The sequence below is a fragment of the Hyperoodon ampullatus genome (genome assembly GCF_949752795.1).
Source record: "Hyperoodon ampullatus genome assembly, chromosome: 4".
In the NCBI taxonomy this organism is placed as follows: Eukaryota; Metazoa; Chordata; class Mammalia; order Artiodactyla; family Ziphiidae; genus Hyperoodon; species Hyperoodon ampullatus.
The window spans coordinates 29,897,979-29,925,465 of record NC_136917.1 but is presented as its reverse complement, the minus strand read 5'-3'; the positions used below and the strand labels follow the sequence as shown (position 1 = coordinate 29,925,465).

General features: G+C 48.3%; 1 protein-coding gene across 1 annotated transcript in view; it reads left to right on the top strand.

Moving 5' to 3' along the window:
- MLLT1 (MLLT1 super elongation complex subunit) overlaps nt 1–27,487 on the top strand; it is a gene marked incomplete at both ends in the record, with an annotated part of 52,941 nt that overhangs the window by 8,176 nt on the left and 17,278 nt on the right. The window contains one exon of the mRNA XM_079701476.1: nt 270–352. Within this exon, the coding sequence (XP_079557602.1) occupies nt 270–352 (83 nt within the window). The remainder of the gene's footprint in view (nt 1–269; nt 353–27,487) is intronic.

Below are 27,487 nucleotides of genomic sequence, written 5' to 3'. Positions count from 1 at the left end.
CCTGGCCCGGCGCCTCGCTGAGCCGCACTGCTGTGCTGCCCTGAGTCGGTGGAACCTGTGTGGCCCATGGCCGGTGCTGGCTGTGGTGCAGTAGCTGGTCTCATGCCCCTTCCCCAGTGCTCTCCCACCCTGGCGCCACGGGGTCACCTTTCTCCTGCTCCGCTGCTTCTCTTCCTCTTGACCCCTTTGACATAGAACGGGGCCTGGGGTTTCCCACGCTGGGGGAGCTGGCCTCCTAGTGCTGACAGCGGTTTTCCCTTTCTTTTCAGTGTGCAAGGAGCCCCCCTACAAAGTGGAGGAGTCGGGTTACGCAGGCTTCATCATGCCCATCGAGGTGTACTTCAAGAACAAGGTAGGAGTCCAGTTAGCAGTAAGGAGGATGCACAGCTCACACAAGGGCCAGTGGGACCGGAAGCGCCGGGTGGATGTTGGCATGTGTAGCAGAGACTGCATGTTGCGCGCCCGCGGGCGGAGCGTCGCGCGCATCCCTCCTGTGGTGGCGGGGCCGGGGAGCCGGGCACATTGCGGCGGCAGGTGGGGGAGCACCGGGGCCCGTCGCCATAAGTCGTCCTGAAAGTGGCGGGGTCCCCGGCTCAGCTGCCACGTGCTGGGGCGGGGCCGGAGTCTGTGGCCTGTCCTAGAGGGGTTGTCACCTCGCGGGAGGAGGGGCGAAGATCTGGAAGTTATTAGGTGTCTGACAGTGGGCTGTTGGTTGGATGCACTTATGCATCTTCTGAACAGAATCTTTGACGACCTTGGGGGAAAGAGCTTTTAATGTTGTTGAATGAGGAAAGCAAGTTATATGTGTGTCATTTATAGAAAAAAGGAATTATATACATGAAAGATGTTACCAAAGGTAATCTGGGTGGCAGGATCACAGCGGGGTTTTGTACTATTTCTCTCCATGTGTATTTTCTAAACATTTACAATGAAAAAAATAGAAATAGTCATCCGTTCAGGCTGCTGTAACAGAATACTACACACTGGATGGCTCATAAACAACAGAAATTGTTTGCTCAGCATCCTGATGGCTGGAAGTCTGGGATCGGGTGCCGGCGTGGTCGGGTGAGGGCTGTCCTTCGTCCTCTGGGTCACAGGCTTCTTGCTGTGCCTTCACAGAGTGGAAGCGGTGAGGGGCCTAGGGACTCTTTCTGGAAGTGTTAATCCCATTCCCGAGGGCTCCATTCTCGTGACTTAAGCCCCTCCCAGCACCATCACGTGGGGGGTGGGAGTCAGCGTAGGAATTGGCGGGGGACACATTCAGGCCATAGCTTTTTTTTTTTTTTTAAAGCCCAGTAACCAACATTTAACAGTTGCCTCCCTGGCAGCGTGCCTCTGCTGATCCTCACAGGTGCCACCAAGCAGCCAGCGGTGACCTTCGCTGGCTCCAAGGTGGCTGGCTGGCTGGTGCTCCTCCACAAGTCCAGCTAGACTGGCTGTGGGCGGCTCTGCCATCTTTCAGGAAGGACATCCCCCTGGGGGGCCCAAGGGTGCCACCACTCACTTAACGAGCCCCTTGTTCTGAGAACCCGTGGCGTCAGAGGCCTCTGGGGTGGAGCTCAGGTTGGCACCGCGGTCCCCTGGGCACCAAGGGATATCTCAGCGGTTGCGGCTCAGTGGGATTTGGCGGCGGGGCCTGTGGGTCATCCTGAGGCTCTCTGGGCATCGAGGCCTGAGAGTCCCGGTGACTGGCCACTGTTGAGAGGAGAGCCCAGCCTGTCTGCACGGGTGGGGGATGGATACTGCACCCTGAGGGGGCTGGCGCCCTGCCGCTTAGGGACCATGCTCAGGGAGGCCTCCTGCTGCTCCGGGAGTGTGGAGAAGGGGGCGTCCACGTGGGGCGGGGGGCCAGTGCTGGGGTGAGTCCAGGGGCCCCCCCGTGGGGAGGCTGTGCAAACAGGATGCTGATTGTAGCCCCTCTGGGTGGTTAGGGAGACAGAGTGAGTCCGCTGGGAGGGAGCGCTGAGCCGCGGGTGCCTTGGTATCTGCAGGGTTGGGCGCTGGGTCCGGCATGGCCCCGTGAGCCCTTTCTCAGGATAAGTGCTGGGTGCTCTCCTGTGCCCTGCATCCCGTTACTAGAATCCTCTGTTCCTGGTGGAGGCGTTGCCCTCAGGGCTGTAGCGGGCAGCCCTGCGCTGCAAGGCCCATCGCGGGAAGGGGTGCAGGTCCCGTCACAGGTCCTGTGGGGTGCGTGTGCTGTGCCAGGCGTTCTGCTGAGCGGTGCTTATTACTTAGTACCCGGACAGGCCCCGGAGGACGGTGATCTCCCCAGTCTGGATGAAGGGGCGCCTGCATGCCCAGTCGTGTGGGCAGGGCTGCACCATGATTGGCGGAGCTGGGGTTTGGACCAGCGGAGCGTGTGTTCACATGTGCGCACCCATTGCTTCAATACCTGAGACAGGCGTGACCCGGGATGGCAGCTCCTCATGAATTCTGTTGTTTACTTGCTTCTGGGTGACAGGGACAGTATTGTTTTATGTATCGTGTCGTACAGATGTTGTCTAAATGTGGGTCCCTGTTGAGGGACGTGTGTGGAAAAGTGAGTGCCGGTTCATGGCAAAAGCAGCTTCTGCAGGCGTGGGATGCGTGTGAACCAGGGACATCGTGAGAGCGTCTGCTGGTGACTTTTCCCCCCTGCCATAGGCAAGGGCTGCCGTTGGGTTTCAGCCCTGCCTTACTGTTCAGCTGTCAGTAAGGTGAGCTGATCTTTGTCCTGCTAAGAAGAGGCGGAGCAGCTGTGGACAGCCCACTTCTCTTGGCCCCAGTTTCTCTGTCCACGAGATGGGTTCCTAATTGTGTCTGCTTCTCAGGCTGTTGGGAAGATTTGGAGTGATGGAAGGTAGAGCGTGTGGCCCGGTACCCAGCTCAGAGTAAGGGCTTCATCCATGTGTGTCGTTGATGTCACTGCTGGGTCCGCCTGGGTGAGCGGGGTGAGTGGAGCAGGCAGCCTCTGAGGCCTTCAGGCCCCAGGATGACGTTTGGCCTCTCTGGACAGTGGGGGGATCTGCACCCAGAGCAGAAAGGACGCTTTCTCAGACGCGGGATGTTTTCTCGTGTGAGCGTGAGGCATTCTAGCCTCAGTGGCACTGGCTGTGAAATGGAGAAATTCTGTGTTATGTGGTGTTTGGCGCTAAAATTTATCTGAGGCCACGTTCCGTTTGACCTGTTGGCAGGATGTTCTTTTACAGATAAAGCCCTCCTTTCCCCCAAGCGAAGAAAAGAAGCGGTGTGGGGGATGGGTCTGTCTGACTTAATAAAAGTATAATCTCCGTGTGTCTTCTTTTTTTTAATACTTTTAAAATATTTATTTATTTATGTGGCTGCGCTGGGTCTTAGTTGTGGCATGTGGGATCTTTAGTTGCCACACGTGGGCTCTTAGTTGCAGCATGTGGGACCTAGTTCCCTGACCAGGGGTGGAACCCGGGCCCCCTGCATTGGGAGCGTGGAGTCTTTAGCCACTGCGCCACCGAGGACGTCCATTGAGCGGTTTTTACTCACGTGCTTCTGACTCCAAATGCACAGTGTCCTTCCCAGCACTTCCCCTCCGGCTCTGATTCTCCAGGCACCATTGGAGTATCCAGCAGTTTAGTTCGCTTCTGACACTAGCCACTCGAGTTAGCGCAGACCTGCAGGTCAGGGGTCAGCCCCACAGGGCTGTCCCCAGTTCAGATGACAGCCACAGATCTGCACTGTGCCTCCTGTACTTCTGACGGATCAGCTATCCATCGGGGGTTCCCACAACCCCCTCAGGTTTCGGAATTTGCTAGAACAGCTCACAAAACTCCGATCAGCATTTTACTCCCTGTTTCCGGTTTAGTGTATGGGATGTAATTCAGGAACAGCCAGGTGGGAGAGAGGCAGGGGGCCCGGTGTGGGCAGGGGTGGGCTTCTGGGGCCTCTCTTTCCATGCACCGCCCTCCTGGCACCTCCACGCTCACCTGCCCTCCCTGAGGTCTCCGAACCCCGTGTTTAGGGGTTTTATGGAGTCTTCGTTGTGTAGGCATGAGTCAGTCAGTCATTGGCCACTGCTGACTGACTCAACCTCCAGCCCTCCCCCTCCCCGGAGCTTGGAGGTCGGGAGGGGGGATGAGCTTCTAATCAAGACTTTGTCTTTCTGGGGACCAGCCCCATCCTGAAACCATCTAGGGATCCACCAAGAGCCGCCTCGTTAGAACAAAAGATGCTCCTGTCACCCCGTCACTCAGGAAATTCCAAGACCGGGAACTGAGGACAAATGCCAAATATCTTTCTATGATGCCACAATTGTAAAATAAAATTTTTATTGAGGTGAAATTCACGTAACGTGCAGTTAAGCGTTTTACAGCGTACAGTTCAGTGGCATTTAATGCATTCATAATGTTATGCAGCCACTGCCTCTCTAGTTTCAAATTTTTCATCTCCCCGTCCCCCCGACCCTCATCTTCTGGGAGCCTCTAATCTGCTTTCCGTCTATGGATTTGCCTATTCTGGATATTTCATACAAAACCAATCATACAACATGTGTCTTTTTGTGTGTGGCTTCTTTCACTTAGCATAGTGTTTTCAAGGTTCATTCAAGTTGTAGCATGTGCCAGTACTTCATTCCTTTTTATGGCTGAATGAAAGATTCCACTGTATGGAGATACACACGTATATACAGTTGATTTTCGTTACTCGAAATAGTTATGCTCTCTGTAAGGTCACCAGGAACATGGAGTTAGTGAAAACTGAACGGTTGCTATAGGGGGCCTAAAGGGTTAAGTTCCTGCGAGCCTCTGGTCACAGTTTTGTCAACTGATGGATACATAACCTTGTTTCCTGAGTGCTTCTGTTTGAAGCCTCCTTATTTACTGTACACTGTTGATTCATTAACATTGAACTCACAGCCCAAGCACCATCATTCATGCCTGAACCAACCTTGTCCAGCAGACATATTTTCTCTGTAAGGCACATCACAGCCCCCCTGGGCTTGGGAACCCTAGACAGCACTTCAGCACCGTGCTTGGGGCCATTTCAGATGGCAGAAGCACAAAAATTTGGTAAAAATGGCACTACATACATGGTGAAAAGGCCACTCGTTCAGTGTGAGAACTGCACGGGAAGGCCGAGTGCAGCTTGTTTCACAGCAGCCGGGGACGAGCCTGCAGCCAGCTGCTTTCTCACCACTCGGTGCCTGTCTGCAAGTGGACATGAAAGCCACGAGGACTGATTTTGGGTTTATAGGTAATTTTAGTGAGTAGCTGAATACAGAAACAGGGAACGCACGAATATTGAAGATCCACTGTGCCACAGTTTGTTTATCCACTCATCTGTTTGTAGACGTCTGGGCTGTTTCCGCCTACTCACTGCTGTGACTCATGCTGCTGTGGTCGTGCGTGGACGTGTACATGTTTGCGTTCCAGTCTCCAGTTCTGTGGAGCGTATGCCTAGGAGTGGAATTGCTGGGTCATGTGGTAATTCTGTGTTTAACTTTTTTGAGGACCTGGCAAACTCTTCTCTACATATTCCCACCAGCAATGTAGGAGAGTTCCTATTTCTCCCCATCCTCAACAGTGCTTGTTATTTCCTGTTTTTGTTTTGTGGTAGCCATCGAAGTGGGTGTGAAGTGGTATCACGTTGAGGTTTTGATCTGCATTTCCTTAATGACAGTGGTGGTGAACATCTCACCTGCTGTTGGCCATTTATGTATCTTCTTTGGAGAAATGGCTGTATACATCTTTCGCCCATTTTTTTAATGTTTATTTTTTGAATTGTTAAGTTGTAAGAGTTTTTAATATATTCTGGGTATTAAACTCTTACCGGATGTGTGATCTGCAAATGTTTTCAGCCATTCTTTGGGTTTTTATCACATTCTGATAATGTTCTTTGATACACAGACATTTTTAATTTTTATGAAGCTCAAGTTATCTACTTTTCTTCTTCTGTTACACTTTTGGTGTTAAATCTGACTCCATCGCCAAATCTGAGGTCATGAAGATTTACCCCTATGTTTCCCTGTACTAGTTTTATAGTTTTAGTTCTTATATTTAGATAGTTGACCCATTTTGAGTTAATTTTTGTGTGTGGGATGAGGTAGGGTCTAACTTCATTCTTCTGCATGTGATCGTTCTGTTGTCCCTGCACCATTTGTTGAAGAGATTGTTTTCCCCCGTGGAGTGGCTTTAGCATCCTTGTTGAATATCAATTGGCTGTGTATGGTTGGTTTTATTTCTGGACTCTCAATTCTATTCCATTGGTCTTTATGTCTGTCCTTATACTAGTACCATACTGTTTTGATTACTGTAGTTTTGTAGAAAGTTTTGAAATCAGGATATGTGGGTCCTCCAACTTTGGGGGTTTTTTGTTTGTTTTTTTAATATGGTTTTGGTTTTCTTGGGCCTCTTGGGGTTACGTATGAATTTGACACTTGGCTTTTCCATTTTTGCAAAAAAGACCACTGAAATTTTGATACAGATTGCATTGAATCTGTAAATACTTTGGAGACATTACCATCGTAACAATATTGAAGTCTTCCAATCCAAGAACATGGGATGTCTTTCCGTGTGATTGGGTCTTCTTTAATTTCTTTCAGAAACATTTTGTACTTTGCAGTGTACAAGTATTTTACTTTCTTGGTTAAATTTATTCCTAGATATTTTACTCTGTTGCATGCTATTGTAAATGAAATTGTTTCCTTAATTTCCTTTTGGAATGTTTATTGCTGGTATATAGAAACATAACTGATTTTTGTGTGTGTTGATCTTGTACCCTGCAACTTTACTGAATCTGTTTATTATCTTTAGTAATTTTTTGTGGCTTCTTTGGGATTTTCTACATAAAAGGTACCTGCAAATGGAGATAGTTTTACTTTTTTCTTCGGTTTGGATGCCTTTTTTCTTTTTCTTGCCTCATTGATCTGGCTAGGACTTCAGTACAGTGTTGAATAGTAATGATGAAAGTGGTCTTTCTTACTTTGTTCCTGACCTTTGAGGGAAAATGTTCAGTCTTTTACCACTGAGTATGATGTTAGCAGTGGTTTTTTTCATAAATGCCCTCTATCAGGTTAAGGAAGTCCCCTTTTATTCCTAGTTTACTGAGTGTTTTCATGAAAGGGCATAACATTTTTTCAAGCACTTTTTCTGCCTCTGTTGAGATAATCATGTGGGTTTTTTTCCTTTATTTTTATTAATGTGGTATATTACAATGATTGAACCATTCCTGCATTCCTGGGATAAATTTCCACTTGGTTATGTGTATAATCTTTTTTAATGCGCTGTTGGATTCGTTTTGCTAGTATTTTTTTGAGAATTTTATATTCACAAGGAATATTGATCAGTAGTTTTCTTGTGGTATTTTTGTCTGGCTGTTTTATTCCTAGTTTTATTCCTAGTTTACTGAGTGTTTTCATGAAAGGGCATAATGTTTTTTCAAACACTTTTTCTGCCTCTGTTGAGATAATCATGTGGGTTTCTTTATTTTATTAATGTGGTATATTACAATGATTGAACCATTCCTGCATTCCTGGGATAAATTTCCACTTGGTTATGTGTATAATCTTTTTTAATGTGCTGTTGGATTCGGTTTGCTAGTATTTTTTGAGAATTTTATATTCACAAGGAATATTGATCAGTAGTTTTCTTGTGGTATTTTTGTCTGGCTCTGGTATCAGGGTAATAATTCTGACTTCATAGAATGTGTTAGGCAGTGTTCCTTCCTCTTCTATTTTTGGAAGAGTTTGAGTAGAATTGTTAATTCTTAGAATGTTTGGTAGCGTTTACCAGTGAAACCATCTGGTTCTGGACTTTTCCCTAATGACTTACGGCATTGAGTGTATTTTCATAGCTTATTTGCCTTTAACTTCTTTGAGGTGTCTGTTCGAAGTGTCTGACCATTTTTTAAAATTGGGATGTCTATTTTCTTACTATTGAGTGTATAGCTGTGATAGAGTGTTTAATATATTGATTGTATAATAGTGATATTCCAGATACCAGTCCTTTATCAAACCTTCCTCTTGCAGGTATTTTCTTCATCTATGGCTTGTCTTTTCAGTCTCTCAGTCTCTTAGTGTCCTGCAAAGAGCAGAAGTTCTTGATTTTGATGTAGTTCAGCTTGATTTTGTCATGTGTGGTTTGTGGTGTATCTGTGTCTGTAACATAATATTTATCATTTTAGCCATTTTTAGATGTATAATTCAGTGGCATTAAGAATACACACGATGTGAAATAAGCCAGACACAAAAGGCCAAATATTATGTTCTTTCACTTGTATAAAGTATCTAGAATAGGCAAATTCACAGAGACAGAAAGTAGAATAGTGGTTACCAGGGACTGGGGGAATTATTGTTTAATGGGTACAGAGTTTTCGTTTAGGACGATGAGAAATTTCTGGAAATGGATAGTGACAGTGGTTGCACAACATCGTGAATATACTTAATGCCACAGAATTGTACACTTGAAAATGGTTAAAATGTTAATTATTATGTTACATATATTTTATCACAATAAAAAATTCACCAAAAAAGTAAAAAAAAAAAAAAAAAAAAAAAAGAATATGCACAGTGTTGTGCAGCCATCACTGCTATCTGTTTCCAGAACTTTTTGATCATCCCAAATAAAACTACCAATTAAATAATAACCTCTCCTACCGTCAGTCCTCTATTCTACTTTCTGTCTCTGTGAATTTGCCTATTATGGGTACTTCATGTGAGTGAAATCATACAATATTTGTCCTTTGTATTCGCAACGTTTTCAAGGTTCATCCACATTGTAGTGTGTGTCCTTGTTTCATTCCTTTTTAAGGCTGAACAATATTCCATTGTATAGATATACCACATTTTGCTTATCCATTCATCTATCTTGGACACTTGGGTTGCCTCTATGTTTTAGCTACTGGGAATAATGCTGCTGTGAACATGAGTATACAAATATCTCTTTGAGACCATGCTTTCAATTCTTTTAAATTTTTTATTGAAGTATAGCTGATTTACAATGTTGTGGGCTTTCAGTTCTTTTGGATACATACCCAGAAATAGAATTGCTGGATAATATATATAGTAAATCTATTTTAATATTTTGAGGAACCACCATGCTGTTTTCCATGGCAGCTGTACCATTTTACATTCTCACCAACAGTACACAAGTGTTGCAGTTTCTCCACATCCTTGTCAACACTTGTTGCTTTCTCTCTCTCTCTCTCTTTTTTTTTTTGATAGCATCAATAGTAATGTGTGAGGTGGTATCTCCTTGTGGTTGTTGTTGTTGTTGACCACACTGCGTGGCTCGTGGGATCTTAGTTCCCCGACCAGGGACTGAAACCAGGCCCTCGGCCATGAATGCACCGCGTCCTAACCACTGGACTGCCCGGGAATTCCTTCATTGTGGTTTTGATTTGCTGCTTCTAATGATGAGTGATGTTGAGCATCTTTTCATGTGCTTATTGGGCATTTGTATATCTTCTTTGGAAAAATATCTATTTGAGTCCTTTGCCTATTTTTGAATTGGGTTGTTTGGTTTTGTTTTGTTGTTGAGTTTTATGAGTTCTCTATATATTTTGGGTAATAATCCATTATCACATATATGATTTGTAAGTATTTTCTTCCTTTCTCTAGATTGCCTTTTCACTCTGTTGGTCATGTACTTTGATGAATAAATGTTTTTAATTTTCATGAAGTCCAGTTTGTCTATTTCTCCTTTTCTTGCCTGTACCTTTGGTGTCATATCCAAGAAATCATTATCAAATCCAGTATTGTGAAGCTTTTGCCCTATGTTTTCTTCTAAGAATTTTATAGCTTTGGCTCTTACATTTAGGTGTTTGGTCCATATTGAATGAATTTTTGGATACGGTGTTAGGTAAGGGTTGAACTTCATTCTTTTGGATGTGGATATCCAGTTTTCCTAACGCCATTTGTTGAGAAGACTTATTTTCCTGTTGAATGGTCTTGATGCCCTGTTGAAAATCACTTGACCACATATATGAGGGTTTATTTCTGGGCCTTCTAGTCTATTTCATTGGTCCATATATCTGTCTTTATGACCAGTACCACACTGTTTCAATTACCATAGCTTTATAGTGTTTAAAAAAATTTTTTTTAATTGAAGTCTAGTTGATGTACAATATTAAATAAGTTACAAGTGTACAACATAATGATTCACAATTTTTAAAGGTTACACTCCATTTATAGTTATTATAAAGTATTGGCTATTTTTCCTGTGTTGTATAATATATCTTCATAGCTTGTTTTGTACCTCTTAACCCCCACCCCTATCTTGCCCCTCCCCTCTTCACTCTCCTTACTGGTAACCACTAGTTTGTTCTCTATATCTGTGAGTCTGTTTCCTTTTTGTTATATTCACTAGTTTGTTTTATTTTTCAGATTCCACATATGAGTAGTATCATACAGTGTTTGTCTTATTTCATTTAGCATAATACCCTCCAAGTCCATCCATGTTGTTGCAAATGGCAAAATTTTATTCTTTTTTATGGTTAAGTAGTATTCCGTGTGTGTGTGTGTGTGTGTGTGTGTGTGTGTGTGTGTGTGTGTACACCATATCTTCTTTATCCATTCGTCTGTTGATGGACACTTAGGTTGCTTCCGTATCTTGGCAGTTGTAAATACTGCTGCCGTATCTTTTCAAATTAGTGTTTTTATTTTTATTTTTTCAGATATATACCCAGGAGTGGAATTGCTGGGTCATATGGAAGTTCTATTTTTAGTTTTTTAGGAAACCTCCATTCTGTTTTCCACAGCAGCTGTACCAAGTTACATTCCCACCAACAGTGCACAAGTGTTCCCTTTTCTCCACATTGTTGCCAGCATTTGTTATTTGCGTTCTTTTTGATGATAGCCATTCTGACGGGTGAGGTGCTATCTCATTGTGGTTTTAGTTTGTGTTTCTCTGATGATTAATGTTGTTGAGCATCTTTTCCTGTGCCTGTTGGCCATCTGCATGTCCCCTTTGGAAAAATGTCCCCTCAGGTCTTCTGCCCATTTTTTAATTGAGTTGTTTGTTTTTCTGATGTTGAGTGGTATGAGCTATTTATGTATTTTGGCTGTTAACCCCTTATCAGTCATATCATTTGCAAATATCTTCTCCCATTCAGTAGATTGTCTAGATTGTCTTTTTGTTTTGTCGATGGCTTCCTTTGTTGGGCAATAGCTTTTAAGTTTAATTAGGTCCCATTTGTTTAGTTTTGCTATTATTTCCTTTGCTTCAGGAGACATCAAAAAAATATTGCTACAATTATGTTAAAGAGTGTTCAGCCTATGTTTTCCTCTAGGAGTTTTATGGTTTACAGTCTTACATTTAGGTCTTTAATCCATTTTGAGTTTATTTTTGTATGTGGTGTTACAGAACATTCTAATTTCATTCTTTCACATGTAGCTCTCCAGTTTTCCCAGCATCACTTAATTGAAGAGACTGTCTTCTCTCCATTGTATATGCTTGCCTCCTTTGTCATAGATTAATTGACCATAAATATGTGGGTTTATTTCTGGGCTCCCTATTTTGTAGTAAATTTTGAAGTCAGGAAGTGTGAGTTTTCCAAGTTTATTCTTATTTTTAAAGATTTTTTGGCTATTTGAGGTCCCTTGAGGTTCTATATGAATTTTAGGGTAGATTTTTATATTTCTGCAAAAAAAAAATGTCAATGGTATTTTGATCGGGATTGCATTGAATCCCTAGATTACTTTAGGTAGTTTGACATTTTAACAATATGGAGTCTTCTGAATTCATGAGCATGGAATATTTTTTCATTTATGTCTAATTTCTTTCAGCAATGTTTTATAGTTTTTATTGTACAAATCTTTACTTCCTTGGTTGATCTCTAAGTATTTTATTCTTTTTGATGCTGTTGTAGGTGGAATTGTTTTCTTAATTTCCTTTTCACATTGTTCGTTGTTAGTGTATAGAACTGCAGCTGATTTTTTGGTGTGTGTTGATTTTGTAACTTTGCTAATTTATTAGTTCTAACAGTTTTGTGTCTGTGTGTGTAATCTAGGATTTTCGACGTGTAAGATTATGTCATCTTCAATAAGAGGTAATTTTACTTCCTCCTTTCCAATTTGTATGCCTTTCTTTTCTTTTCTTCCTTTTTTTTTTTTTATTTTTCTTGCCTAATGTTCTGGCTATTACTTCATAGGTGTTGTATAAAAGTGGTGAAAGTGGGCATCCTCGCCTTGTTGCTGATATTAGAGGAAAGCTTTCAGTCTTTCACGGTTGAGTGTGATGTTTGCTGTGGGCTTTTCATCTGTGGCTTCTATTTCTAGTTTGTTGAGCGTTTTTATCACAAACGAGTGTTGAATTTTGTCATATGCTTCTTCTACACTTATGGAGATGTAATAACTATTGAGCAATATTACTTATAATATTGTTACACCTCAGATAATTTTATACTTGGGAGAAAAGTATTGAATGATAATAGGCCAGGGGCTGTGTTAGGCATTTTACAAATAGTTCCTATAACCCTCACACAATCTCTAGTGGGTGTGAAGTGCATCTCATTGTGGTTTTGATTTGCATTTCCCTAGTGCCTAACGATGTCGAGCATCTTTTCATGTGCTTTTTGGCCATTTGTATATCGTCTTTGAAGACATGTCTGTTCATGTCCTTTGCCCATTTTTGAATTGGGTAGTTTTTTTGGTGGTTGAGTTGTAAGAGTTCTTTGGGAATCCTGGATAGGTGCCCGTTTTTAGATGCTGACAGAATTTGCTGGGCAGGATGAATGTGTGATATGAACTTCTCTGGGTTGGGAGCTTGAGCTCATTCAGGGGGATCCAGATGGTCACCCTCTGATCACATATGACCCAGAAAACCCTACGAGCTGTGGCCAAGTTGTTCCTTTGGAAAGTGGTCTGGGGTGTTGGTTGTGGCCTGAGAGAGCATGCCTGGACAAGGCAGCGTGTCCAGGATGAGTAAAGTATCCTAGGACCAACTGAATGAACAGAGTCTTGCTGAAATGCTCCCTTGATATCTGTTCGTTGTCCCAGAAGTGTCCCGAGGTCCTTGAAGCCCTTCTTGTTCCAACAAGTGAATTATATCTTGTGCCCTGGCTGTCCAGTAGAAATATGTAAGCCACGTATGTAACTCGAAACTTTTTAGTGGCCACATTAAAAAAGGTTACAAGAAACAGGTGAAATTAATTTTAGTACTGTAACTTATTTAACCCAATATATCCAAAATATTAGCATTTCAACATGTGTAGTCAGTATTTTAATATTAGCAAGCTATTTTATATTCCTTTTAAAAAATACTAAGTCTTTGAAATTTGGCTTTACACTTACTGCACATCTCAGTTTGGACACTAGATTTTATTGGAAGGACTTGATGTGTCTTTAGGTTCCATAACGTTCACAGTCAAAGAAAGAGGTAGCTTTGCAAACCCAAGTTGCTCCAAATGTGCATAAGGGTGTCTTGAGTAACCCAACCAGGATGGACTGGCTCATCATCACGAATTTTTTTTTAACTTTTAATTCTGAAATAACTTTAGAAACACAGAAGAGTTGCAAAGATCATACAGAGAGTTCCTATATACCCCACATCCAGCTGCCCCTAATGTTAACATCTTACATGACCACCGTACGTGATCAAAACAAAGACATTAACATTAGTACAGTACTTCCTGTTAATAGGCTTCATTTGGATTTCCCCATTTCTGTTCTGGAATCCATCCAGGACCCTACCTTGCATTTAGTGGTTGTGTCTCTTTTTTTGCCTCCTTCCATCTGTGACAATTTCTTAGTCTTATCTTTCATGACCTTGATGTTTTTGAAATATACTAGCTAGGCATTTTGAAGAATGCTCCCCAACTTGGTTTTGTTTTTTCATGATTAGACTGGGGTTGTAGGTTTTGATAAGAAGACCACAGAGGTGAGGAGCCCACCCTCCCCCCACCTCTCTGTGCCCCCCCCCCATCATTACCTCACAGTAGTGTGGACCTGATACCAACTTGACTTATTACTAGGGTTGTTACCTTGATCTGGTTAAGGGGCATCTGCCAGTCTCTCCTGTGAAATTACTCTCTGTCCCTTTCCATACTGTTAGAAGCCAGTCACTTATGGCCAGCCCTCACTCAAGGGCAGAAAAATTAAGCTCCACATCCTGGTGGGCAGAGTTAAAACCACCACAGTAACTAATATCTATTTGGGGGAGATACTTTGAAACTATGTAGATCACTTGTTTCTTTTTCAAGCTTCATCCACTAGTTTTGTCATCCATTAGTGTGTTCTATGGTGATTTCCATTTCACTCGTTCCTTCTACATTTATTAGCTGGAATTGTTCTGTAAGGTAGTTGTCCCTTCTGCATTTATTTATTTATTCAGCCCTTTATTTATATCAGTATGGATTCATGAATCTTTGTGGGGTTTTGGGGGGGTTATAATCCAGGCCTATTGTCATTTGTTTGGTGGTTCAAATTGTTCTCACTCTGGTGGGTGGGGACTCCCTCAGGTTGGCCCCTGGGCCTTTTCATCATGTTCCTGTGCTTTTTGGGGTGCTTCCTCGCTTTCTGGCACCACAGGGTACTCCAAGCTCATCTTGGTTTTTTCCCCTGCACCAGCCCTAGAATCAGCCCTTTATCCAAGGAGCCTTGGTCCCTTTGATTAGAGAAGGGTATTTAAAAACCAAGATCTGGGAGCGAAGCGTGTTCGTTGCTCCTGGGGCGTCACTGCTTTTAGGCCCCTCAGAGGGCAGATCTGAGAAGTGTATGCATGTATACTAACCGCCCCGCCTGTGCTCATCCCTCTGCTGTCTGTATATGTAAACACAAAAGTAAACATCAGTTCAGGCCTCTGCCTCCACCTCCAGTCCAGCACCACCGAGTTCACTCGAACACCCCTCACCCCCACCCTTGCTGATTTTAACTTCTTTCTCTGAAGGGAGACACCTGGCTCTCCTTACCTGCAATATACTTGCTTATTTGTTTAACCTTAGTGTATCTGGAAAGTAGTTTCAGAATCTCTAAGCCATATTCTTGTGAGAAGTAAAGTAACGGGGTCTGCATGCAGTTTTTGTCTTCAGCCTTCCAGAATCCAGTTAAAAGTTCTTTGTGGCAGCTCCTTTCTTCCATCGTTGCTGGTATGGTTCTGTCATTCGTGTGTATACAGTTAGATTCATTAGTCATTGTCTGAGCTCTGTCTGGGGTTCCCTTTCCCCACCCATCTGGTTATTATTATTATCACCATTTTAGTTTGTCTTCAGTGAAGTTCATTCTGGGTTTTGACATGATAGAGTCATGCAACCACCATAGCGTCACCACACAGATCCCTTCACTCCTCCCCAGACCCCCTCCCGCTGTCCCTTTGAAGTCAGCTCCTCCCCCCACCCTCAGTCCCTCAAAAACACTCATCTGTTTTCCATCCTTAGAGTTTTGCCTTTTCCAGAATGTCACATAAATAGACTCCTACAATATGTAGCCCTTTGTGTCTGGTTTCTTTCACTTGGTGAGATGCACTTAAGATTCATCTGTGTTGTCATATGAATGAATAGTTCATTCCTCTTTATTGTGTGGATAATGCTGCATTTGTTTATCCATTTGCTGGTTGAAGGACATCTGGGTTGTTTCCAGTTTTTGGTGATTATGAAGAAAGTTGCCCTAAACGTTTGCAGACAGGTTTTTGTGTGGATGTAAGTTTTCAGTCCCCTTGGGTAAATACCCAGGAGGGGGGTTGCCGGGTGACACGGTACAGGTAGGTTGGACTTTATGAGAAACTGCCCACCGCCTTCTGAGGTGGCTGCCACTTGGCACCCTCACCAGCAGTGGAGGAGGGTCTTGCTGCCCTGTGTTCTCGCCAGCGCTTGATAAGCTCTGTTGCCTTCTTTTTGCCTTTTTTTTTTTTAAAGTCTTTATTGAATTTGTTATGATATTGCTTCTTTTTTATGTTTTGGTTTTTTGGCCGGGAGGCATGTGGGATCTTAGCTCCTTGACCAGGATCAAACCCACACCCCCTGCATTAGAAGGCAAAGTCCTAACCACTGGACCGCCAGGGAAGTCCCCCATTTTGCCTTTCTAATGGGCAGATAGTGGTAGCTCTCTTCAGTAGCCTTATTGAGATATAATTTATATTCAATATAATTCATCCATTTAACGTGTACATTTCATTGGTTTTTAGCATATTCAGAGCTAAAAACATACACTGCGACCATCACCACTAACTCCAGAACATTTCCATCACCCCAAAAGAAACCCCGTCCCCATTAGCAGTCACTCCCCATTCCCGCCTCTGCCAGCCCCTGGCAACCACTAATCCAGTGTCTGTCTCTGTGGGTTTGCCTGTTCTGGATGTTTCACATAAATGAAATCACACACTCTGTGGCCTTTTGTGACTGGCTTCTTTTATTTAGTGTAATGTTTTCAAGGTTCATCCACATTGTAGCATGTGTCAGTGCTTCATTCCTTCTTATGGCTGAATATATTCCATTCAGAGTGGATCACCTTTTGTATATCCATTCATCGGCTGATGGACGTTTGGGGTGTTTCCACCTATTAGCTGTTTTGTGAACAAGTTTTTCTGAGCCTATATGTTTTCATTTCTCTTGGGCATATACCTAAGCATGGCATGGGTGGGTCTTTCGGTAATGCTGTGTTTAACTTTCTGAGTGGCTGCCAGACTGTGTGGCACAGCAGCTGCCCCATTTTACCTTCCCACCAGCAACGTCCAAGGTTCCAATGTGGCCCACACTTTCTGTATCTCTGATTACAGCCATCCTGGTGGGCGTGAAGTAGTGTCTCATTAGATTCTGATTTGCATTTCCCTGATGGCTGATGACACTTAAGCATCTTTTCATGTATTTATTTGCAACTCATATATTTTCTTTGGAGAAGTGAAGTGACTGTTCAGAATTTTTGTCTTTTTTTTTTTTTTAATTGGGTTAGTTTTTTTCTTATTGTTGAGTTTGAGTAGTTCTTTATATACTCTGGATACAAGTTCTTTATCCGGTACATGATTTATAAATATTTTCTCCAAGCCTGTGGTTTGTCTTTTCATTCTCTTTAACAGTATCTTTTGCCCAGCAAAAGTTTTACGTTTTGATAGCCCAGTTTATCATTGTTTTTTCTTTAATGGCTTGTGCTTTGGGTCTGGCAAAGGGAATCTAAAAACCCATGAGTTTTGTTTTTGCAGCCCACTCACTGGCAGCCTGTTCGGAAACAGCTGTTTAAAGAGGGAGAAGGAAATTGCCTGTAGGAAGATGGTATCTAGAAGGCGATGCCATTGTCATTTATTCTTTGCAGTTGAGGGTTTTTAGAAAAGTTTATTTATTTACAGTGAGGAGGGGGAATTGCTTTTCTCCTGTTTTGGGTGTGTTTTTGTTTTATTTTGTTTTTGCTGCAGTTTCATTGATTTATTCAAGCAGCAGATATTTACCGAGTCTAGGACACAATGAGGACCAAAGTGGATCTGGTCCCACGTCTGGTGGAGCGCCCAGACCGACGGGGCAAGAGGCGCTGGACAAGCAGGGATGAGGGCAGCGAGGTCAGCACCAGTCCTCAGTGCTCTGAAGCGGGGACGCGGGTGCTGCCAGCGCGTCGCAGGGACCCGCTTAGAAGGGGGCGGCGGGGAGGTGCCGAGAAAGGTTTCCCTTAGGAAGCCAGGCTTACTCAGAGCCTTGCGTGTGGGTGGGAGTCCGCAGGACACAGCGGATGGGAAGACACCCTTCCTGGTGAGGGTTGGGGACACGTGAGTTCAAAGGCAGGCCGGGATGGGAGGGGTGAGCGCGTTGGGGAGCATTGGAGAGATGAGCCCAGTTGTGTGTGATGCGGTCACGCTCGCTGTGTAAAAGACCCCTCAGGCCCGTGCGCGGCAGGTGGGTGTGCTCTAGACCCTTAGCGAGGGGTCGATCCCTCTGACCCCTCTGGGTCCATCTGCCTCTTTGCTCGCGAGATCTTTCGGCCTTGGCCTCAGACTCCGCGGTGAGGCGCCTCTCCCGGGCCTGTCCAGGTTGTCTGGTGGCAGCACGGTCACATGACTGGGCAGACCTGGCCCAGGCCTTCCTGGGAGTAACTCAGTGGCTGACAAGCGGGAAGTACTTGTCCGTGTCCTGGGGAAGCAGTGTCGGTGTCCAGGGCTCAGGGGCCCTGAAGTAGCCACGTGAAGGGGGGCTTGGGGGCTTGGTCTCGGGTGTGAGCAGGTGCGGATGAGCTAATCTCATTTTTTTCTTTTTCAAATTAAAGCTGGTTGCCCCTTAGTCCTGAGTTTCTGGCTTGAAGCGATTGGTGAGACCAAGAGGAGAAAAGAGGGTCAGTGGCAGGGTGGGGATGAGAGGTCGTCTGAGTTCAGAGACACCTGCTCTGTCATATCCCACATCGGGCCGGCGGCCCTCGCCTGTGCCCTGCGGATGTCTGGTAGGGAGTGAACGCTGGCCTGGGCACACATGGATGTGGAGCCCTCAGCTGGGCCATTTGGGCTGCGAAAACTTCCCCGAAGTTGACCTTGGCCCCGTTTGCTCTGGTCTCTGCCCTCCTTCACTGTGAGATGTACCGTCCACTTAATGACACACTTTGGGAGGAGAAAAAGAACACATCATGGGTGCCTTCCGACTTCAGGACACAGCCCGATTTTCAGAATCGTAGAATGTGAAGAAATTTACTCCAGTGGTTTTCTGCTGATATTAGACATCCTCCCTGCCCTCCACTCCCGCCCCCCGGCAGACTGTTACTGGACACTGAGCGCTCACCATCACTGACTTTCCGTGACTTTTCTCAGATGCCATTAGCTGAAGTCACAGAAAGGGCGTCTTGGTACGTTTTATTAGCAAGTTTGCGTGGTTTTATTCAGAAAGGATTTTTTGTTTGTTTGTTTTAAAGTAAGTTGAAACAGCGAGGCTGGCTTCTGAGCCGGAAGCCCTCAGAGACCTCGTCTTTGACGTTCCCGCTGACTTGTGCTGGGGGGATGACAACGTGGGCAGCGTGGCAGAACCGGCGACATGTTGTGGGCGGTGCTCTGGCCCCCAGGTCCTCAGCCCCACCCCGGGCAGAAGCGGCTCTGGGTGCCTGGCTTGCTGGTGGTGGCTGGTCAGGCTTTCCCCACTTGCCCTCAGTGTGGGTTGAGACGGCGGGCGAGAGTGGGTCTTGAGTGATTAGGCCCTCGCCCCTGGTGGGACCACCAGCCCCGCACACCCCCTCGGCTCCCAGGCTCTCTGGGGCCTTGCTGGGTTCAGGGGGCGGGCAGCCCTCGGCTGCTCTGTGCCAGGGACAATTGTTGGTTGAAGCAACGGGGGGGTCGGCCTCGCTGGTGGATCCCCGAGGACCCAGGACAGAGGGGACATGGTGGGAGGAGACCAGGGAAGAGGTCAGGGGCTACCAAGTTGTGACAGGCCGCGTGGATGCCGGCCAGCTGTGCCTCGGTTCGTCTTTCCCTGTAGCATCCCTCTGCTCCTCCGTGTGGGACCCCAGGAGCATCTGTATTTCCTAGAGGGTGGGTGTGGAGCCCCGGAGAGGCATGCCTTGAAAGAGCGAATGAGTGAGAGAAGAGGTGTAGCCTGACCCACTTGTGTAACCGAGCCGTTTGCACTGTCACCCCCCAAAGTGAGGGGGGCTCAGGCAGTGGGAGGGTGCTTGTCCACATCAGCCCGGGTGCTCTCTTGAATGGAGCTTCGGCTCAGGCAGCCTCAGTCCCAGGTTAAGAGGTGATCCGTGTTTTTGCATACCTGGCTCTTGTGTCTCCTTGTCTTGACAGCACTGGGGATGGGGGGGTCTTAGATGGGGGGCAGTGAGGTCCAGGGAGGAGACCAGCGAAGCCTGGGTCCCCTTGGGCTCCAAGCACTCATGGGCTCGTCCCAGGACGCCTCACCCTTTCTTCTTTTTTGTCTGTTTTGGTCCAGGTTTCCTTGTCAGGTTGCCATTTTACGTGTGTGTTCGTATTGTTGGCTCCTTTCTCACCCTTTTTGGTGTTCGCTTGGGGCCTAAGTGAACTGTTAGGGCTTCAGATAATAGAAGCTAACTTTAAGCATAAAAGTATTTGTTTCCATACAAAGCTCTTTAAATTGTAGTCTTTGCCTTTCTGCTACCTTGTTTTAATTTCTAATTGATTATCAGTACACTGATATATTCAGAATATAGGTTACCAAAAATTCAGACAACACTGAAGCATGCAGAGCAAAAAAAAAGTGAAACTCTTCCCTTTCCATGTCTCCATCCCCCAGCGTCTTTGCTCCTAAGGGATAAGTGGTGGTGTGTGTGTCTCCAGCTGTTCCCCCGTGGGTTTTACATTTCGTGTGTGAGTGAGGCTTTGCTCTAGAACAGTGGGCTTTCCTCCTGTCCTGGATTTGTGGGTTTGCTCTTGCTTTCCTCCACAGGCAGCGGGGCTTGGAGCTTGTCCATGTCCTTGTGGAATGATGACCAGCGTTTCTGGGGTCTGTTACTTCATTTCACAGGTGAGGAAGCTGGAGCAGGAACTGGTGGTGTCACCTGCCTGATGTCACCTGCTCGACATCCCCAGCAAGTGCAGGAGCCAGCGGGCTCCGGAGTCTGCCCCCTGGGTCACTGTGTTCTGTCTGAGCGTCCCTCAGTGGGCGTGCACCATTATGTTCAGATGTCAGAGGTACATTTTCAAGGAAAGAGAATGTCTCTGGCACCCCTGACCTCCAGCCGGGCCGTCCTGACTGGCGTCTCGGTGGTTTGCCTCTCTGGCTGTCTCCCACAGCACTGCAGTGACCGTGCCCCCTGCAGCCGGCCCTGGCAGGCCCCGAGGTCACCCGCGGGGCGGCCTCCTGGCCTCTTGGGCCGCCCGACAGCTGCTGCCCGTGCCGTGCTGCCAGCCAGTCACAGCCGCTCCTCCTGCCTTCCCTTGTGCACCCAGAACCCTGGGGGTTTATTTCCTCCTCTCACTGAGGCTCAGAGAGGTGGAGTGGCGGGTCCGGTGTCACACAGCAAGGCAACGGTGTGACACCCGGGAGGTCTCAAGACCCCAAAGCCCACGGTTTTCAGCCCACATTGCACTGCTTTCCTTAACGCTTCTTAAAAGTTTTTCTCTTACTTCTAACTGCAAAGGTGATATGTGGAGGCTGCGAGGAATCCGGGTCTCCTCTCCAGCCTGTTTCCTTGAAGTGGCCACTGTCACCACTGTAAGTCACCTTCCAGAAACAACATCATCTTCTGTGTGTATGTGTATGAGTGAGTGGGGGGGTAGGGGGAGGGAGAGAGAGAGATGCGATTTCAAACTGAATACCTGTGGACCCTGCTGTGCCGGTACCCACAGCTCTGCCGAGTTCTTCGCGCTGTCTGCTTAGCGAGCCCCTCAGCTTAGACCAGCCATCATGGACCTGCCCTCCCCGGCTGAGGGCCACCGTCACTCCTGCAGGCTGCCTCAGTGGCCCTCCCCGAACACTTGTTTACTAGGCGTGTAGGCTCGATCCTGGCAGTGGGATTTCAGGCGTTGCTTCCCTCGCGCTCTCTCGGGCGGTCCGCGATTCTCTCCTGCCGCCTGGAAGCCCCGTTCTGGTCGGCCTGGGCCGGGGACTCGCGGGCCAGGCCAGAGGAGCTGAGTGCACAGGAGCGCTGGGTCTGCACACGCCCGAGGCTTTGGTGTGCCGACCCAGTGTCCGGCCTTTATTGGTTCCGTGTGGCGTTGGCAGATGATTAAATGCTGCAAAACCTCAGTTTCCTTGCCCGAGGAGCGGTGAGAGCAGTGACTAACTCTCAGAGCTTTTGCAGGATGAAATAAGGCGCTGAGTAAAACCTGCCGCCTGGCGCCTGACCCCAGGGAGGGCTGGCAGGGCTGCTGGCGGCAGGGCGGCGCAAGGGGTGGGGGGATGGGGGAGACGTAAACCTGCGGCCACGGAGGATCTTGGGGACGGTGGGAGGGTGGCCGCGGGCCTGCCTGCACCCTTGTCCCCAGTACCAGGATACAGGCAGCCCACGTAGGTAGTCAGTAGATGCTCGAATGCGGAGCTGTGGGGAAGGCTGGGGGGGCTAGGTGTGTATATTTAAACTTTTAAATATAGAAAACCAAGAAATAGATGCAGAAGCAGAGAGGGCAGCAGAGCAAACCACCACATAGCGCCCACCACCCAGCTTCAGCACTTACTCACCTGCAGGCGGTGCTGTTCTCGTCTCTGCTCCCAGCATGTCTTTTATTTTTCTTTTTTCTTTCTTTTTAACATCTTTATTGGAGTAGCGTTGTGTGTTAGTTTCTGCTATATAACCCAGCATGTCTTGAATCAGGTGTTAGGCATCCTATTTTTTTACTCTGTAAATGTTTCAGCCCATGTCTATGAAAGATAAGACTCTTTAAAAACAAAACAAACAAACCTAAAACAGTATTATCAAATCTAGAAATTAATAAATCAATAATTCTTTAATATTGTCAAATATCCAATAATATCAGAGTTTCCCTGTCTCACATATATATATTTTAAATAATTTGTTCACATCAGGATTCAAATAAAGTCAGTACATTGCTACTAATTGCTGTGTCTCTTAAGTGTCTTTAAATCTTTTTTCTCTCCATCTCTCTCCCTTTCTCTCCCTTGCAAAGCATTTTCGGACGCTGTATTGTGGTCCTATAGGGATGTTGCTGACTACAGCCCTGTAAACTGCCAGTTAGGTCTAGAGCCAAAGTCAGATTCAGATTTACCTGGTTGTCCTTTAAGCTCAGCATATGCGAACCCCGGGACCTCTCACAGGGAACGTGGAACAGGCCCGAGGGACCAGCGAGGGCAGAGGAAACAGCCACAGGGTCCTCAGGAACCAGGGGTCCTCCTCGGCTGGTGAGGCTGCGGGAGCCTTCCATTTGACCTGGGGGTCCTCCGGGCCAGCCCTGCCAGCTGCAGCAGAGGGGGACCCTGGAGATGGCCCCGGGGGTGGGTTCTGAGGTGGTGGACGGGGCCCAATGCAGAGCTTCAGTCAGCCGGCCCAGGGCTGGGGGCTGCTGGCCCGGACGGGCCCCATGGCCCACACTCCCCATGCAGTGGACAGGTATGTGTGCTACCGGCTTTGGGCACTGACACCAGTTTGGCCAGTTCCTCCGCATCTTAGTTTGCTGAGGCTGGAGAGAGATGCTGGCCTGTGGCCAGTGGCCCAGGGCCTGGCCTGAGAAGCCCTGAGGCCGGCCTCAGGATCCCGAGGGTCCAGGGGTCCCGCTGGAATGCCTAAGGATGTTAGTTACTCTTGGGATTCCTGCCCTGCACGCCTTGAGCTCGGCCACCCCTCACCTAGTGTGCTGCTGGCTCTTGGGGTGCTGTGGTGCAGCCTGCCTCTTGGCTTTCTCAGGAGGCTGGTTTCCTGGGGGCTGGGCAGGAAGTGGTCCGCCACCCTCTTGGAAGTTCCTAAGCCTCTCAGGCCCCAGGTCTTGTCCCGAGGGAGCTCTGACCATCAGTGTGTGCTGGGGCACATGCTGGGTTCTGGGGGAGGCCCCTGCCCAGCCCACGTGCCGCCCCCGGCGCTGCTCCTCAGCACTCACCTGGGCATCCCAGAGAACTCCTCCTGGGCGCCGTCTTGGGCCAGCGTGTTGCCCTGTTTGGTTTGTGTGGGTGTGAGAACCGCTCCAAGGGCCAAGGGTTCCAGAGGATACTGCCTGCCTGGAGGGCGTCCTGGCTCCCTGCTGACCGGCCTCTTGGCACCGGGCATGTGCTCTGCCTCTGGTTCAGTTTATTCATCTGTGAAATGGGGACAGTAAGAGCACCTGTGCTTGGAAGAGTGCCTGGCCTCAGGGATGCTCCACGAAGTACTGTTACAGAGCAGTTGGCGTCACGTCAGCATCGCTGCTGCCCTGAGGGCTTCGGGACACTGGAGACCCTCCTCAGCCCTGGCCGTGCTGTGGGCACATGGCGGGCACCCGTGAAGTTTCTGTAGGACAGACGAGTACGTGGGCACGTTCAGCAGACATGGGTGCTTGCTCAGCGCTGCCCCATAGGAACAGAAGGGGTCCCTTTGTCCAGAAGGGTGGGTGGACAGAAAACAGACATGCATCCTGTGGACCGTGACGAAGGCTGTGATTGGGGATAATGGTCAGAGGAGGCCCTCGGAGGGAAGCCATTGGCGGGCTTTAAAGGAGTGGGTTGGGGATGAGCCAGGAGCCGGTTCAAACTCCATGAGTTGAGAGGAGGCCGCAGCAGAAGCAGCTGGGTGGTAGGGCAGCGAGTGGTCCAGAGGAGACGAGGAGGGGCTGGCTGAGGGGCCAGGGACTGGGGGAGTGGCTGGACCAGCCTTGCAGCTGCATCACCAGGCTGCGGCTGGAGGGCGGGGGCGGGGGGGTGTCACCCAGAGAGGGCAGAGGCAAGAGGAGGGCCTGGTTCTGAGCCTCGGGCACCCAAGTTTGGCAGCAGGGGTCCCGTGTATGGGCTGCATCTCCACGTGCCCTCGTCAAGCCTCCGCTTCTTCCTGGTGAAAACAGTGGTTTCCGTTTCTTGATGGTGCAGAGCTGAGCCCTGTGGCTGTAGCTCATCCTCCCACCTTACAGGTGAGGAAGCCGAGGCTCAGGAGGGCAGGCATTGTGCACGGAGAGACGAGCCCCAGGCCCAGCCTGACCCTGTGCCCTAAAAGGGGGACAGCCAGCTGTCTGCTGACCTCCCCTTGCTAACACACAGGTGCCCTCAGCCGAGTTCCTCCCCCTAGCCTGTAGCCTCACTGCCCTGTGTCCACTCGGAAGGCGACCGGGGAAAGTTGGAAGCACCTGCAGGAGTGGATGGGGTGATGGACGGGCCCCTGGGAGCTGTCTGTGGCCTGCTGCCCCCGCCTGCGTCATCTTGGAGCAGACCCCAGGCATCACCATTTCACGTGTCAGCGCTTCAGACTGTGTCTCTAAAAGATAAGGGCTGCTTTTTATTTCTTTCTTTCTTTTTTTAAAAAAATCAATTAATTTACTTTTGGCTGTGTTGGGTCTTCGTTGCTGCGCGCGGGCTTTCACTAGTTGCCGCGAGCAGGGGCTGCTCTTCATTGTGGTGCGCGGGCTTCTCATTGCAGTGGCTTCTCTTGTTGCAGAGCGTGGGCTCTAGGCGGACGGGCTTCAGTAGTTGTGGCTCACGGGCCCAGTAGTTGTGGCGCACAGGCTCTAGAGCGCAGGCTCAGTAGTTGTGGTGCACGGGCTTAGCTGCTCAGCGGCATGTGGGATCTTCCCGGACCAGGGCTCGAACCCTTGTCCCCTGCACTGGCATGTGGATTCTTAACCACTGGGCCACCAAGGAAGTCCCAGGGCTGCTTTTTAATAGTATAACAATACCAGTGTCACGCCTGCAAATTATCAATTTTTTAATCCCCAGCCTAAAGCTCTTTCCTGTCTGAATCAGGATCTTGTCCGGACCCACACATTGTGATTCAGGGGGTTGTCTCCTAAGTCTCTTTGAATCTATAGATTCTCCTTCTACGTTCTTTTTCTTTCTTTCTTTCTTTTTTTTTTTTTGTTTCTTTGCACTTTATTTGTTGGAGAAGCCGCGTCATTTGTCCCGTAGAGTTTGGTACCGTCTGCCTTGTTGCTGCTTTTGTCCCCATGGTGTCTGCATTTAGCACAGTCCCCTGATCTCTGTCTTCCCTGACAACGTGCACTTGAATCTGGAGGTGAGGTCTTCCCGGGAAGGTGGTCCATGCTGGTGATGTTGGCAGGGTTGACAGACAGCACCTGGGTGACCGACCTGTCAGGAGTCACAGATGGCTGGTAATCTTGTTCCTTCTTCATGTAGTAGCCAGGATACGTTTGTGCCATTTACCCCTCTTATCGTCTGTGTGTTTACCTAGTGGGAAAGCGAGACAAATGCTTGCTTCCTCCCGCCTCCTTTGTTTGCCAGTTTCAGGCCCTGCTCCCAGTCTCCACAGACGTTCTGCCGGCCAGAGGCTGTTTGTTCCCCAGCACACGGATCTGTGCTCTCTCTTCCCCAGCCTCAACCCCCGTAGAGCCCTCTGCCCCCAGGATGAGGCTCACCCTCTCAGTGGCGGCCAAGGCCCTTCTCTCTGGGTCCCCTGCTGCCGCTGCTGTCCACCCTCCCCTCCAGCTGCAGCCACGTGGGCTCTCGGGGTCCCAGAGAGGACGCTGTGGCCTGTGGCGCTTCTCTGCACCCTCTAGCTGTTCTCCAAGCCTGTCACAGCCTCCACAGGCCCTTCGTGGCCCCCTCCCCACCCCCACTGTTGGGTCAGGCCCCTCTCCTATCAGTGGTCACATTTCATTCTTTTGGCGAATATGGAGCGCCTCCCCAGGGCCAGCACCCGGGGAGGGGGGTGCAGGACAGGAGTCCCCACAGCCGCTGCCTCCAGGGGTTCCAAGCTTAGTGGGGACACACACCCAGTGTGACAAATGCCTCCATATGGATGGACACAGAGGAGGGGCACTGGCCGCATGTAGGGGCATAACAGTGGTTACTGGGGACTGCTTTCTCTTCCTTAACAAGAAGTGGGAGGCAGCAGCTCTGTGGTGCTAGGGCTGCCCGCCTGGGGTGCTCTCGGCTTCCCTCCACGCTTGTGCCGTGGCTGATGCTGGCCTGCAGGTGTACCGTGTACCGTCTCACAGTTAGGCAGGAAGAAGAGAAATGCTGAGACTTTCTTGCACTTTTTTGATTTGAAAAGGAAAGCCCTCCCTAGGCTGACCTCCCTTATCTCATCACCTCAAACTAGGTCACTGTCCACCTTGGACAAGGGGACTGATTTCCAAGTCTCGTGCAGATGGGCGGGGTAGAAACCCACTCTTCTTGGGGCCAGGCGCTGCCAGGGGAGGGGCCGGGTCAGTGTCGCTGGCGTCGGGTCGGCTCGAGAAGGCCTGGCAGCTCCTGGAGGGCAGGGTTAGCGGCTCCATCGCGTGACAGATGCACCTTCTACCTTTGTGGCCTGGATGGGGGGACAGAGTCGTCCAAGTGCAACTGCAGTACCTCACTCCTGTCCCCTTTGTTCAGAAGCGGGCGTGTGGCCAGCCAGGCTGCCGCTCCCCGCATCACCAGCTCACCACGCGCCATCTGCCCAGGGATGGCGGGGCCGCCGGGGCCCTGGTGCCCCACCACAGGAGGAAGGGGCAAAGAGAAGCCAGCCCGGGAATTGCCAGCGAGAGGGCTCAGCTGCCCTGCCCCTCCTTCCTGACCCCGGCCCAACCTGCCCTCCTTCCTCACCTCCTGCGCACTGCTGAGAGGCCGCCACTGGCTCCCCGTACTCCTAGTTTTCTCTCTCCCACGGATAGCACTTTAAAAAATTGGGGTGTAATTCACATACCAGGAAATTCACCCTTTTTAAAGCACACCAGTTTGTTGGTTTTAGCGTGTTCACAGTGTCATGCAGTCATCACAGTTTTCTAGTTCCCAGGACGGTCTCATCATTCCAGAAGGAAACCTCATCCCTATTTGCAGTTAGTTTCCACGTTCCCCTCCCCCAGCCCCTGGCAACCATGAAGCCACTCTGACTCTGGATTTGCCTGTTCTGGATGCTTCGTGTAAATGGAATCACACACTGCTTTTGTGTCTGGTTTCTCTCACTGAGCATCGTGTTTTTGAGGTTCATCCACATGGTAACGTGTCAGTGCTTCATCCCTGTTTGTGGCTGGATACCATTCTGTTATATGGATGGAACACAATATGTTTATCCATTCACCTGTTGATGGACACTTGGGTTTGTTTCCGCTTTTTG